This window comes from Dermochelys coriacea, chromosome 5, assembly GCF_009764565.3.
Source record: "Dermochelys coriacea isolate rDerCor1 chromosome 5, rDerCor1.pri.v4, whole genome shotgun sequence".
Classification (NCBI taxonomy): domain Eukaryota; kingdom Metazoa; phylum Chordata; order Testudines; family Dermochelyidae; genus Dermochelys; species Dermochelys coriacea.
In genome coordinates this window covers 28214816-28230559 of record NC_050072.1, presented here as the reverse complement: position 1 = coordinate 28230559, position 15744 = coordinate 28214816, and the positions used below count along the sequence as shown (strand labels likewise).

At 37.9% G+C, this 15744-nt stretch overlaps 1 protein-coding gene across 4 annotated transcripts in view; it reads left to right on the top strand.

Moving 5' to 3' along the window:
• Nucleotides 1–15744, top strand: part of RICTOR (RPTOR independent companion of MTOR complex 2) — a 179009-nt gene that overhangs the window by 49991 nt on the left and 113274 nt on the right. For all 4 annotated transcript variants that reach the window (XM_038403986.2, XM_038403987.2, XM_043514340.1 and 1 more), the window contains one exon: nt 15056–15120. In XM_038403986.2, coding sequence (XP_038259914.1) covers nt 15056–15120 — 65 coding nt within the window. The remainder of the gene's footprint in view (nt 1–15055; nt 15121–15744) is intronic.

Here is a 15744-nt window from a genome sequence, read left to right as displayed (position 1 = left end):
CACACGGTCTTGCATCTTTACATAGCTTTCGGGTTAAAAAGTTGCTTCTACTCTAGAATATATATATGGATTTACCCATAAGAGACTTTTTGGTTTCCTTCAACTTACAGCCATCATTTCTCCTCATAATGATTCTACATTAAGAAAATATTTTCTGTGGGTTAGAGGCAGTACATGAAGCAGAAGCAAGTGAACTTGATTTTCATAAGCTCTTTTGACACTTCCATGCTAAGGAAAATCAGATGTATTTTCAAGAGTAAACATAATTTGGAATCCATTATACAAAGTAACTTCTCCAAAGGAACTTAAAAATTATTTTAAATTATGAAACTTTGTGCATGTTTGCAGAACTAAATCTTATATAAGTATGTACTTGGCACACTGTACAGAAGTGCAGCCAATTCATATAATCGGTATAGCACAAAATAAAGAAGGACCTGTATTTAGAAGGACCTGAAAAGCTATTGGTTGGGGGGGCCCGCAGCTTGGCTCAGGGAGAGGAGAAAGGGGGCAGAGAAATAGGAACTGGGTTGTCATAGGGGTTTCTTTAACTCTCTCCTCCTGGGGTAATTTTTGTGTGTCTCTGTATTGTTACAGACATACTTGCTGACAGGTATTTTGAAATAAATTACCAAAATAATTGAAACTGGCATGATTATATAGTGTTGTTTTGACAAATAAAATTTGCAGAATTTTAAAATATCGTGTAGAGAATATTTTAGGCACAGAATGCCCTCAGGAGAAATAAATACTTGTGGATTATACTATGAAAGGTCATGTCATCCTCATGAGGATATCCCAAATGAGTCTAACAAAGCACAAACAAAGTATGTACATGCTTAATTCTGTAGCCAAAGTATGTTTTCATATTCTTCTTCACAGGAGATGCTTATTTCTTTAGGCAACTGATAATTCATAGATTCATAAAGTTTAAGGCCAGAAGGGGACCATTATATCATCTTTCAGAGTAGCAGCCGTGTTAGTCTGTATTCGCAAAAAGAAAAGGAGTACTTGTGGCACCTTCATCCGATGAAGTGAGCTGTAGCTCACGAAAGCTCATGCTCAAATAATTTTAGTCTCTAAGGTGCCACAAGTACTCCTTTTCTTTTTGCGATTATATCATCTAGTATGGCCTCTATATTCCAAGCCTTACATTTCACCCAGTTACCCTGTACTGAGCTCCATAACTTGAGTTTGGCTAAAACATTTATTCCAGGAAGGCATTCAGTCTTGATTTTAAGACATCCAAGAGATTCGGATTCTGACAAATCTATTTGTGGGTTGTTCTAATGAGTCACCCTCACAGTTAAGAAAATGTGCCAAATTTCTAATTTGATTGGCTGGACGCTAAAGCCATGTGTAAGTGTGCAGGACAATCAGTCATTTGATCCATAGTGTGTCAATATTATGAAATTAGTAGTGACTCCAGTGTTAGTTTACCACAAGTACTGTTGAGAGGACAACTGAATTTTCTGAAACATTTTGAATGAAATAGTTTAATTCTTCTAGGAAAAACAAATCAATCTGTTTTGAACTTTAGCCCCGAAAGGGTGTTTTTGTATGTGTGTTTAGCATCTTTTAGTTTAAACCACCACAGTTACTGCAAATCAAAACTACACTCACTCACTCTGCATTATCATGGTGCTTTGAACACAGAATTCTGTTGAAATTTTAAAATGGGGAAAAAAATCTTGTTTGGCACAAGTCTTCATTACAAATAGTGTCCACCAAAAATAATAGCTTTCTCTGACAGGGCAACAAGCCTTGTGGATAGGGAGGGGGGAAAGTGGTAGATGTGGTATATCTTGACTATAGTAAGACTTTTTGATACTGTCTCACATGGTCTTCTTATAAACAAACGAGGGAAATACAACCTAGATGAAGCTACTGTTAGGTGGGTGCATAAGTGGTTGGAAAACTATTCCTAGAGAGTAGTTAGCTGTGGTTCACGGTCCAGCTGGAAGAGCATATCGAGTGGGGTCCTGCGGGGATCAGTTGTGGGTCCACTTCTGTTCAATATCTTAATGATTTAGATAACGACAAAGAGAGTACACTTTTATAAAGTTTGCAGACGATACCAAACTGGGAGAGATTACAAGTACTTTGAAGCATAGGATTAAAATTCAAAATGATCTGGACAAATTGGAGAAATGGTCTGAAATAGGGTGAAATTCAATAAGGACAAATACAAAGTACCCCACTTAGGAAGGAAAAATCAGTTGCACGCATACAATATGGGAAATGACTGCCCAGGAAGGAGTACTGTGGAAAAGGATCCAGGGATCCTAGTGGATCACAAGCTAAATATGAATCAACAGTGTAACATTGTTGCAAAAAAATCAAACATCATTCTGGGAAGCATTAGCCGGAGTGTTATAAGCAAGATGCAAGAAGTAATCCTTCCTCTCTACTCTGCGCAGAGTAGGCATCTAGTGACATATTGTGTCCAGTTCAGGGAACCATATATCCGGAAAGATGTGGACAAATCGAAGAAAGTCCAGAGAAGAGCAATAAAAATTATTAAAGGTCTGAAAAACATGATGATGGAGGAAAGTTTTTTTTTTTTTTTAAAGTGGGTTTGTTTAATGTGGAGAATTAAATGTGGATAATGGTTTTCAAGTACTTAAAAGATTGTTACAAGAAGCAAGGAGAAAAAATGTTCTCCTTAACTTCTGAGGATAGGCTAAGAAGCAATGAACTTAAATTGCAGCAATGGTTGTTTAGGTTGGAAAAGCTTCCTAACTGTCAGGGTGGTTAAGCACTGGAATAAATTGTCTAGGAAGGTTCTAGACTCTGTCATTGGAGATATTTAAGAGCAGGTTAGGCAAACACCTGTCTGGGATGGTCTAGATGATAACTTAGTCCTGCCTTGAGTGCAGGGGACTGGACTAGATGACCTCTTGAGGTCCTTTCCAGTTCTACGATTCTGTGATTATTGCAGATCTCCAGTTATAAAAGGTTAAAATTAACTTTGTTTTAAAGCTTAGACTCTTCTAAGTGCTCTGAAATCCACATGGCTTCTCAGAATATCTTTGAAATGTGGTATGCAGGGTAGGATTGGTGGTCCCCATTTGGGGTCATTTTACCAAGGGATTTCTGAGATAAAGCCCCCTGGAGATGGGGGGGGGGGAATTATTTATTTTTAAGATTGACACATTCTGCCAACACCCTTCTCCTGTCCCCAGCCAAAATTGTTTCAGTCCCTGGACATTTACCCTAGCTATATATGGCACTCTTTGTAGGAGCCAGTTGACAAAAGAAGGAAATTCACTGACATACTTGATTACCAATGGACAACATTAACTCTGTTACATTAATTCTGTGTTATCTCATGCTCTTCCAGAAAGTTGAGTTCAGCAAATCTTAAAGGCTGAAAACTATGAAATAGAGCTAAAGTACAGTTCCACATAATCTTAACTCTGCTCTGTTTGAAAGATGGCCTAGTATGCCCATAACGCACATACCTGCACTCTGCCTTTGCACTGTACTGAACAGGAGCTACTTCCACCTGCTCAACACTCAAGTGCTTAGCCCTACTCAGAAAAAACCCTCACATCCGTTTAAATTTTGCAACCCCTTCACCTTACGCACGCAATACCACTTATTGCTAAATTTCACTTACTTTTCATTAAGCCCATAGTCCACACTCATATTCTAACTAACTGTTGGGAAGCTCCATGGCAAGAAGAAGCCCTGCTACCAATGCAACCTACGCAACACAGTTCTGGAAGGAGGCATACTAGATCTTTGAAAGAACCCATGCATCTCTTTCCTTTAATCATTCACGGGGGTGAGGTGAGGGGTGGAGTCATATCCCCCCATCACCTTATATAACAATCAGAACTCAGCCGAATTGCTCCATCTAATTCCTGCATCATTCAACACAGCTACTGCTTATACAGTGAGAGCAGCTGAAGTGCACGGAGATTATTCCTATAGCTCAAGGAAGTCAAAAGTAAGGTTGCATTGGCCTTTACCTCAATTCTGTATTTCTTGGTTTTAGAAGTTTTGAGTTTTGCTGAACTTGACTTTTTGGAGGTACACGAGATACCACCAGGCAACCTAAACTGTCATTCAGTTTCCAGTGTAGACAAAGCCTTAGTGATCAAGAGCTTACAGATGTCCCAGTGTCCATCGTGTACTTTCCGTTGTCGTACATGTTGTCAACCACTTTTTTTCATGATGCTACTGCTCAACTTTCCCAGCTCCACAGCACCACTTCTCTCATAAACATCTCTACTCTACTCTACTCCCAAGCCAGCCCTGTTCCCTTCTACAGTTTTATGCCAGGCTGTCATTCTAACTGCAGGCTATTGATAGAGACATGGTATTGTCCTAGATGCCTTTCTTCTCAGAGTCCTCCCACAGCCCCCTCAGCTGCTAAGAGCAGCATCATGAGTAGCTCTGTGAGCTCTCCATGCTGAGGAATGGCAAAGCAGCACAGCAGTCTGTCCCCCTCCCCTTGCAGCAGCAGTCTGCCTGCTGCTGTGTTCCTAGTGCTGGGCAGAACAGGAGCATTCCAATGATTTGCAAACTGAGCAGCACACAGATACTTCTCAGAGCTTTGAAAGGGGCTGGGCGCATGCCTGCAGGGCAGCAGAGATCAAAACACTGAGCAAAGCAATCGGGGCAGGCATTGTGAGATACTGGCAGAAGCCAGTTCTGTCGACAAAACAATCAGCAGTGTCTACACTGGCTCTTTGTTGTCAATAAAGGGAGGGGAAAAGACTAAAGTCTCTCATAGGGGTGGAAGTTTTTTGTCGCCAAAACTGGGCTTTTTTCACGACAAAAGTCCCATTGTAATGCGTATGGTCTTGCTGTTTTGTCGCCAAAAGGCAGTTTTTGGTGACAAAACTTGCCAGTGTAGACAAGCTCTCAGAGAGGTGGATTACCTACGCTGATGGGAGAATTTCTCCCATCACCATAGGTAGTGTCTACATTGAAATGGTACAGCTGCGCTGCTGTAGCATTTTAAGTGTAGACATACCATAAGAGTTGGAAAAAGGTTGGAGGGAGGGGGCTAGGAGACGCAAGCTGTACGTGTTAGGCAAATTTGCCTGCAAGGCTGCCCATCCCCCAGTATTGGTAGTAATGGAGGCACAAAGGAGAGTAAAATGGGAAAGGGAAAGATTAGACTTGTAGGCAGATTTCACTTAAGATGTACCCTCCAAATCCTCATAAAAAGTTTCTTGCACAACTTAACTCTGACCTTTATATTTCTTTCTCGATAAATACCTTATAGATTTTTTTTCTGCCACAAGCATGATTCTTAATCTTGCTGATGACAAAGATAAGATTTTACATCTCTGTGATTTTTGAGGAATTAAAAGATGTATGAGCTGTTGATGGTTGTGTGCTGGTATTGAAAAGGAGTTTGTTACGGACCTAAGGAGTCTGAATGTGTTTGAGTATTATGTTTTGGAGTTAAGATATTAGATTGATCTAGACTGTAATGTTTGTAAGCTGGATAGGTGATTTTCCTTAGTGAGTGGTTTGATAGGAAATGCAAGTGGAAATCAACGTGTTTTTTTTAATTTTTGTTTTTTAAATAAACCTCTGTCTCTTGGAAAGAGGTTTTTATAATATCCTGTGAAAGATTTTTTTTTGCTGTTCATTATTTATATTCTACTCTTAGGTTTGAAAGGGGCAAGAAACCTCACACTAGGCAAATATGAGATTAAATTTATTCACATGAACTTTTTTACAATTTTTATAATTTAGGCTTCTATAAATGGCTTCTGAATTATATACTTGGAATCCAGTGGATATTTTCCACTGGATTACAATTGCAAAAGTAGAGCAAATGCTGGTATATAAACCACTTGTCATTTCCTTCCCAAATACCATTGGGGTGGGGAGAAACCCAAGGAAATTCATTAAAAAAAGGTTTAACATGGTTTTAATATTAACCAGCGAGAAGCTGGGAACCTTACAGACCTTCTGTGATCACAGAAGGGATCAAAGATGGGTGGGTCCTCTTTAGATTTGATAATGGGTAAGGCTAAGATTTTTTGTCATGAATATTTTTAGTAAAAATCACGGACTGGTCATGAGCAATAAAGAAAAAATCATGGAAGCCCATGACCTATCCCTGACTTCTACTAAAAATATCCATGATAAAATGGGAATGGGTTGGGCAACTGTAGGGTGCTCCGGCGCTCCCATCATTTCTGAGGGTCCAGAGTCCCCCCCAAACCCCATGATGGTGGGGAGTTGCAGGGTCCCCCTACCCCTCTCTGGTGATGGGGAGCTGCAGGGATCCCTGCTGCTGCTGCAGTGGGGAGCTGTGCGGGGTCCCCCTCAGTGGCAGCCAGGGGCTTGCGGAGGTCCCCCTGCTGCTGCTGCAGCTGGGGGGCTTTGGGGTACCTCTGTTGCCCATGAGGCTCAGAGCTTGGGGGCCTGCTGCTTCAGGCAGCAGGGGTACCTCACAGCGCCCTGCCGGTGCAGGAGGTGATGGGACCTTGCAGCGCCCAGCCGCCGGGGCTGAAGTCATGGAGGTCTTTGGAAGTCATAGGTTCTGTGACTTCCGCAACCTCGGTGACAAAACTGTAGCCTTAATAATGGGAAAACAAGCAAATGTTCAGTCAGAGGGCCAGCAGTATATAAGCATTGTTTTTGTGGGTTGCTAGTCAGCAGCATTAGGTAAAATTAAGTATGTCATGAAAAAATGTAACATTTTCAGAATTATCCTATTTATAGATATGTTTTCTGTGGTAACACTTGCTGATGTGATGATTGAAATGCCATTATTTAGTGAGGACTATATCCTAAGAGTTAAAAGCTCCTTTTAAGGTGAGGGCAGAGGGAACTGGTGATATGATCTCTTAAGCATGTGCATGTGTTACAATCATGCCTACCTTCTGATATCACTTCAGTAGATAAAGTAATGAGTATAGCTACTCCAGACCAAAAAAATCCTAAAGGAGTTTATTTGAAAATTCCTGGAATGTAAATACATACGTTCTTTAAAAAAAAAAAAAAAAGTAGATATATTTTTTGCAATAAATTCTGTTCAAAAACCATTCCTTTTTAAAGAAAATAAATCTGAAGCTAACACATTCAAATGTCCCAGAATGGCTAGAAATCATAACATCAGACATGAGTTCTGCCAGGAAAAGTCCAAATTAATTTATCTGACTTCTGCATGAACAAAGATCCCTTAGTTCAGTTTTACCAAATGTAGGTTTAGTAAAAGTGGGTAATATTTCTGCCAAATCTGAGGATTTTATTTTAATTTAAAGACTCGTGTGCTGCAGTTAAATATATTTGTCCAATAGCTATTTAGAATATTGGCTCTGACTTTTTTCAGATAGCTTATTATAAGCGTTACAAGTCCAGTTCTCTTGAGAATGAGAGTTTGCCGGTATAAAGAATTAGTTTTGCAGGCTCTGTAATTTTTGCCACCATCATGTGCTCTTATGAAGAAAAAATTTTTTTTCAAGCCTATTAGCAGCATTTTAATTCTAGCAAAAATTCAAACTGGCTTTTTAATGAAGCAGTTCACTAGGCTTGTGTAACAGAAAAGACACTTCATTTTTCTTGTTCTGTGCATTTCTTCTGTTCTGTAAAGATCATAATTACTACTAATTTTGAGTACTAACTTTGGAATTTTATATGTAAAGATGACATGCTCCTTGTACTAAGGATGTTGTGAACTAATTCAGATGAAAATTTATGTGCTGTGCCAGTAGCAGTTGGATGTGTTTAAAGTAGAGCAGTGAACATCATCTTAGGGCTTAACAGAAGCGTGTTTGCTGTAGGGATTTTAATGTGGAGAGGTCTGATTGCACAAGGAAAGCTGTTGCAAGCTTTGAGGTGAAAAAGGAAGAAGGCATGAGAATTTGGTGAATGAATGGCGTGAGAGAGTAGAAAGAAATAGGAGCAGAAATGACTTTGACTGCAACATTTTGTTCTGGAAGAGAATGAAAAGAGATTGTAAGCAAGTCAGGAAAGTTGTGGGGGTTCTTTTTGGTGAAATGTTGTCAAAGCTGTTTTCCCCTTCCCTTCCATATTGCTGACTTCCAATTTACTAAAAACTTTGCCCCCTTCCTGATAGATGAGAATCCAGCTACAGTGGTCCATATATTTGCTGACATTCACTGTAGCAAGGGCAGAATGGGGAAGTTGTAAGGCAGAACCTTCAGTTCGTGCAATACATAGTAACCTGACAGCTCAACAGGATAGGCTGTACCTTTTGTCCTTGCATTGGCTCCTAGTCTGCCAACTTTGCCTTTTCAAGTTGTTGTGTTAACACTTGCATTCATCAATGACTGACTGCGTGACCCACCATGACAGTTACGTTACTGTGGTACAAAGTGGTTCAGAAAGCCTATGATGAAACATGAAAGAGCCCGCAATGACTTTCTGTCAAAGAGATCCAGCTGTGTAACAAACTTTCAGAATAGACTAGTTCAAATCTAGATTCTGTGGCCATCTTTAGGGCATGTCACAAGGCCTTTCATTATTATTTAATTCTATGTTATTCTGTATCTCATTAATGTATTACCTATTCATTACAGTTTAATAGACTATATTCAGTTTTGTATGTGCTGTGGACCTTCTGTGGTTTTGCTGTTTTGAGCTGCTGTTTCTAAGTCATGCTTCTGTGGTGCTAGAATTACTATGACTCATCCCAGTAACATGAACAACTCATGGGTGACAGTAAGCACAAAAAGATCTTCATTGAAATATGTGGGATAAAAAGCCAGTATGTGGCCTAGTGTAACATTTTTGTGCTAATATTAAATTAACCATTCCAGGAATCTGTTCTATTTTTCTTTTTGATTTGCTGTTGTATTGAAATATGTGAATTTCAGAGCTGAATTATAGCCAGTAAATAAAAATGAGTGATGGGTAGAAAAGGTGTATTCATGTTAAAACTTAAAAACTAATTCTTTTGGTATGCTTGTATTAATTCCAGGAATTTAAAAGCTATACTAGCCCATTTCCATTTTAGTAAGTTACATGTGTATCTAAGCCAAATATTGGAATGTAGAGGACAGTTTTTTGTATTCTGGTAATGTTTGAACTTATAGATATATAAAATGAAGCGCATGTTGATTGTTAAATGTGGAGGTCAAAAGTCCTTGTGATCAGTGTATCTATTCTTAACAAGAGTTTTTAGCATTCTGTACAAATAGATTGATCTACTTAAGGCATATGAAGGTGAAATGAGAAGAAATTGGCAAATTAATAGATTGTAGATTTGTTCTAAAACTTAATGTAATTAAGAGGGTTTCATTTACTAATAAAACTTTCGGATTAAATTGCAACCTCTTCTCCATTATATACAATAGGAGTACAGATGTACAAAAGTTACCAAATGTTTTTTATATTTATAGATATATGGGCTTTAATACTGAGAATCTTGTGGACCATCTGCCCCTCCCATTTGTGATTGTGTGGAGCACTTCCCTCCTTATTTGATTCCATAACACGTGTGGCAACTGTAGTGATTGCTTGCATGAAAAAGTAATATTGGAAAACTAATGTATTTTTAACTGATTTTTACACAATTTAGCATCAGCAAACATAGAGGAACCACAACCATGTGATCAGCAAGTGCTTCATGGATCACCAGTGTTCTGTGGACCATAACTGGAGAACAGCTGTGTTAATTTGTGAAGGACTGAATTTCTTCAGTCTTACTTTGTGGGCTTTTGAAATATGTAAACTAGCATTAGTGAAAGGTGCCAAATTTATGAAGACTTGTAATCTTAAGCCCTCTCTGAGTATGTCTACACTGTGTGTTTTTTTAAAAAAAAAATCCACAGCAGAGTCTCAGAGCCTGGGTCAACTGAGTTTGGGCTTGCAGGGCTCACACCACGGGGCTTAATATAACAGCACAGAGTCATAGATTTTTTTTAAGGCCAGAAGGAACCATAACGATTCTAGTCTGACCTGATTGTAGTCTGCACATATCAGGCTACAGAACCTCACCTATCCACAGCCTGAGCAGGAATGTCTACATCACTATTTTTAGTTTCATAGTCTGAGCCCTGCAAAGCCAAGTCACTTGACATGGGCTTTGAGATGCTCTGCCATGTGTGCGTGTGGCTTTGTTTTTATTTTGGAAGTTTAGACATGTCCTAAGAGATTCAAGAGTGGCTTACCATCACTTTCAGATCCCAAGACCAGAAGGGACCATTTTGATCATTCATGAAGAGAGACCTCCTCCTAGCAACTTCCCATTTCCCTACGCTTGGGTTCTTATGCTGTTCTCTGGACCAAAAAGGACACATGTTCTGTGAACAAAAGTTTGAGAAACCATTAAGATACATGACGAGTCAGTGTAATAGTCTACATTTTCATGCCTGATGAGACAGAACCACCAGTAGAGGGTAAAATGATAGCTTATTCCCCAAACCTCTGTGGTCTTTGGTCTTGGTGAAATTGCTGTCAAGAATGCTTGTTATGCAGAGGCATTTATTTGTATTTATAATCTTTATTGATTTTTACATTTTATTGTAACTTATATTAATGAAGTTCACTAAGCGTTGGTGATAGAAAAATGTTTACTAGACTCCAGTCTCTCTCAATAGAAATAATTTTGTATTTGAACAATAGTTGAACTGAAGTAAAAAATCTAAAGGTTTATCCTTTTTATTATTGGAAATTTTACAGCATGTTCTTTCCCCCTGTATCACTCCTTCCTCAACATTCCAACTTGAGGGGGGCGTTGAAGGGGGAGAAGAAGAATGAACGTAAAAATATTTTTAATGTGCTTTGCATAACATACCATTTAAATTATTCCAGATATGAACTTCATTCTTCGTTTAAGTAATTGGGGATGGGAAGGGAGGCATTGTAAAGACACTTATTCTCTTATTTAGTTGAAGACAATATTCTGCAAGTATTTTTTTAATGAACCAGATTAGAAACATTTACAAATGGCTTATTTTGTTGAGTAATGTTGATCTTCAGAAACGATGTCTTATGGAAAGTGAACAAAATGCTTGTAATATCAAATACCTTAAATTTTTTCTCCCTCACATATGCAATCCATCTTACTTCCTCCTTATCTTGTCTTTTTTTTTTTTTTTTTTTACATTAAGATCTTTACCTTGCCTTCCTTATAGCAAGCATAATTTTTCATATTCCTATTTGTAAGAGTGCCTGGCACTTTACAGGACAAATAAAAAGACCAAGACCTTGCTTTGAATTTCTTAAAATCTGATTTTAAACATGACAGAAAATGGTAGGGCGGAGATGAAGAGAGGAAGGGTGAAGGTTTCATCAATAAGATCATTGTGGCTATGAGTCCATCTTGGTGGTTCAATAGGAAGTAGCCCATCTGCAGGCATGGCTGCCCGCAGCTCTCAGTGGCTGCGGTTTGCCATTCCCGGCCAATGGGAGCTGTGGGAAGCCGTGCCTGTGGATGGTCAATGTAAACACTGTCTCACAGCCCACCAGTGGATTACCCTGGTGGGCCGCAGGTTACTCACCACTGTTCTAGACCATTGTTTTAATTTCCCTTCTCCTCCATTTCTTCCCCCTCCATAATGCAGTTGTGTTGCGGAAATGAAGTAACTAGAGTAATGAAAGTAGAAAAATAGTGAGAGGAGGAGATATACGGCAAAGTCAAAGATGAAGGGGTAACAGTGATCAAAGGGAAGAGAAATAAGGGACAAAATCATAAGTACAGGTGACATCATTAAATAGGCTTGGCAACAGGGAGTTAGTGAACTAAATCTAATAACAATGCAGATGGCCCAGTTAATGGCAATGGCTTGCATGGAAAATAGTATTAGGAAATTATTTAATGTATTTTTAACTGAGAAGTTGTCTGGAGACCTTACAGAAGAAGTGAGAAGACTTGATGAGAACAGTGAAGAACTCTGATGATGTTGTCAGGGTATTGTAGGCTGAGATAGTATGGTTTTGATGCTCCTATTGTCCATGGAGATGAAGTCTTTAAAAGATTGTTCTCAGATCCCTGGAGAGTTGTTTCCATTATTGCAATAGTGGGAACAGAGGGAACTCAGTGAGGACTAGTGGGGTTTGGGAGTGCTGGAAGGCATGTATTCTTCTACACTGATGGAAAACTGAAACCATTGCAGTCAAACCAGGTTTCTTTTTTGACCAGTTTTTAAAAACAATAGAATGCTGTCTGTTGGTTTGATGAGAGAAAATTCCAATGTTACATTTTACTTCTGTAGCATATTAGATGGCATATACCCACTAGTTATAGTTAACGGCTGGCTCTTATATTAGTGTGAATTCTGTATCTGTATATATCTTTTTTTTTTTTTTTTTTTTTTCTCCTCTCCAATTCACATTAAAACTATTAGGATAGAAACAGAATTATGGAACCACGTGTGTAATCAGATTAAGTTTTATAAATTTGAATTTGAATATTTTCTCAAAGGAACTTTATTGGAGAATGGACAGTACAAAGCACTAAGAATATACAGTAGAGAGGAATCTTGCAGATATCTGATGTATCTAAAATTATTTTATGATTCACCAACTTTGACATGGTGGACAGTCTTCCAGCTTCCCTTCTTCAAAGAGATATTACTTTGTAATTTATAACTAATCCCATTTTAAAGTAATTTCCAGGCCAGTGGTGTAATCGTAATCCTGGTGCATGATACTGAAAAAACTCATCTTTCTCTTACCCTTTGCAGAATTACCCATGCTTTGAGACCTGCCAGTACTACTGTTGTCTGAAATTGTTTTCTAGTTCTCACACCTTCTTATACAGGAAAAAAAGAAATCTCTCTACTCAGTAGGGAATATTTTTGCTCTTTGGAAAGATGTTTTTTTCATACTTAAATTATCACTCAGATTTTTCAAAGACTGAAAATGCTTGTTAAGGATCCTGAAGAAATTTCTATGATAGCGTTACTTTCTTGTTTCACAGATATTTACATTCGGGGGGAGAGGGTGTGAATAATTTTTCCTAAAATGATGTGTCTAAACAAGTATTGACTCACTTGTCTGGAATACAACAAAAAAACACTTTTAGCAAGTATTTCTCACACTGTTTTGTCAACCAATTTTTATACTTCATAAGACGTCAGTAGAAATGCTAAAGTGACCATAGGCAATTCAACATTAGTGGTGTCACAAAAATAGATTAACACCAGGATGTGACACACTGTCATAACCAGTTAATGCATGCAGATGTCTGGTGTTGAGCTCACTGCAATTTGGAAACAAGGAGAAAAATTAGGCCTTTATATTTGTAAATTTATTGAAATTACCTTGTAACAATGTGTGTACTTATTTTTAAGACGAATACATAATCCCAAATATTTCAGAATAGTTTTTGAAGCAAAATATAGCCATTCTAGATCAAGTTTTTACTATCTGGTCTGCTCCTTTTTAATTGTGTTGGAGTTCAACATACAACTGTTAGTTTTTTTTGTTTTCTCACAATATAGAAAAAAATTCATTAAGCAAGACGTACTTGCATCTAATTACATGCATTTGTGAAGTGGTTTTTAAATTTAAATGGCCTCAACATTGAAAGGACTAAGAGCCCCAACATAAAACCTAGAAGGGTCACACTTTTTGCAGGAAGTATACCTAAAAAATCATTTAAATCTAGTTTATCGTCAGCAAAATCTGGTTATTAAAAATAGAATCCTATATAAATGATTTGCACTCCACTGGTTACAGGAGTCTGAGTGACAGAGGTAGGGAGAATACAGAATACACATTAAATATTTTGGCTTAGTACATTGAACAGTAAGTATATTGGATACTAAATTTTAAATATTACATTTTATTATGAATTTGTGTATTATTGATGGCACTAAACACACACTGTGAATACTGAGCCAGAAATATAGTAAGAATCTTAGGCAAATATTAAAGATTGCTATTTTGAGGTTGGTATACCCCTTTCCTGTTGAGTTTCTCATTGTGAGGGGTTTTAGTGTACATTAGTAAGATCATTCTGATTTAGATTCTGTCAGCCTCTAATGTCAGACAGGACAGAGGGGGCATATGCAAAGTCTGTTCTGTTTCAACCAGTGTTACTCACTGTGGTTCTGGAAGTGCTTGGAAAAAGGTTGAGCTCCAGTCTGATGTATTGTACTCAAATAGTCTAATTGAATCATGGGGTGATGAGGCCATTATTAGAGGAGTTTGTTAGTGGAAAGGCAAAAAGTGAGCACCTTTTTAAAAGGAATTGTCAGGTCCCACTCAAGAAGCCAAAACTAGATGTTGAGGTTTTTATCAGTTATCTTATTTCCAGTCTTCCTTCTTTAGGGAAGATTGTGGAGAAGTAACACTAGCACTTTCTGGACCTTTTTCTTGACACCTCTGTCTAGTTTTAGGCCCAGATATGGTATGGTAACTGTACTTATCAATCTGTTGCTGGAAAGTCATAGATAAAACCAAACCATTCAAAAGAGGACGCTAATTAAAGATTGCCTCCCTTTTTGGGTACTCGACTTGACACCGTGGGCCTCATTTGATATTGATTCTGAAGAGCTATGGGAGTTCAGCACCTCTGAATATCAAGCCAAAGATTACATTGGACACCCAAAATCAGTGGCTGCTTCTGAAAATTTTGGTCCGAAAGTCTGTGCTGCTGTTACAAAACATGAAAATGGACTGTCTGTTTCTCTTTGCTTAAAGAACCCTCTGAGTGCAGATCTTTAAAAGAAAGTGCTTTGACTGTAGTCCATCTTAGCCATCTTCAGGCTTCTTGAACAGTCACCCAACTAGTGCATGCAGTGGATCATCTGATCAGTGTTTCAAGAAGACGGGGGAAACCGCTTCAGAAGTAGTGCTTGTACGACTGAGTAGTCCAATAATTGACTGGGAGGCAATTCTGTTGACTCTCACGCTACACTGTTTCTGTACAGCTTTGCAGAAGGACTGGGTATGTCCACTGTTAAATGAATGAAATATTCTATATAAAAGTAATGGTTGAGATTTTTAAATCACTCTGAGATTGACACATAATCTGTTAATTTCATGGAAGAAGTGCTAAATCCTCCAGATTTCTTTGAAAATCTCAGGCAATATTTTTAAGCATTAAAGAATAAATCAGAGTTTTAAAGCATTGTCAAACATGAATATTTTATTTTGCTTGCAGCTTCTTTGTAATACTGGCCACACTGAAGAAAAATTAGGTTTTACCTATGATGACATCATAATATGGTAAGTATTCTGTAAATTATTTCTGAGCAATATTTGGACACTTTAAACAATATGCATTTAAAGTAGCTGTTTTGAATTAAATGAAAGAAAACAGCCTTAAGTAGTTTTAAAACCCAATTCAAGTATTTTGTAGTTCTTATTTTTTAATATTTTAATATTCCATAACACACACTATGTAAAATCATACAAGTATAAAACAGTTTTATGGAAATAGGAAAGAGAAACTCAGCAAATAATAAACTAGAACATCATTTCTAGGTAAGGCACAGAACTTATGCTGCACTAATCACAAATGTAAAATAAAATAAGAATATTTTGAAATGTAGCTCTTATAAAGGCTTGCAGAAACTCTTGGGATGGAATTTTGCCCCTACTGAAGTCAATGGCAAAACTTCCTTTCATATAAGTGGGGCCAGGATTTCACCTGTAAGTTTCTATAATAGTTTACTATATTCCCTGAAGAGAGCCTTACAATTTTTTTGCAGTATCATCCTCTTGGCAACTAAGGCAACTTTTAGATAAACTTTTTAAAGGAATCTGCCTCGATCTTATCACCATGTCTTTAGAATAAAAATATTTTTGTTTATATTTATTAAATCCCTTCTTTTCTGCACAGACATTGCT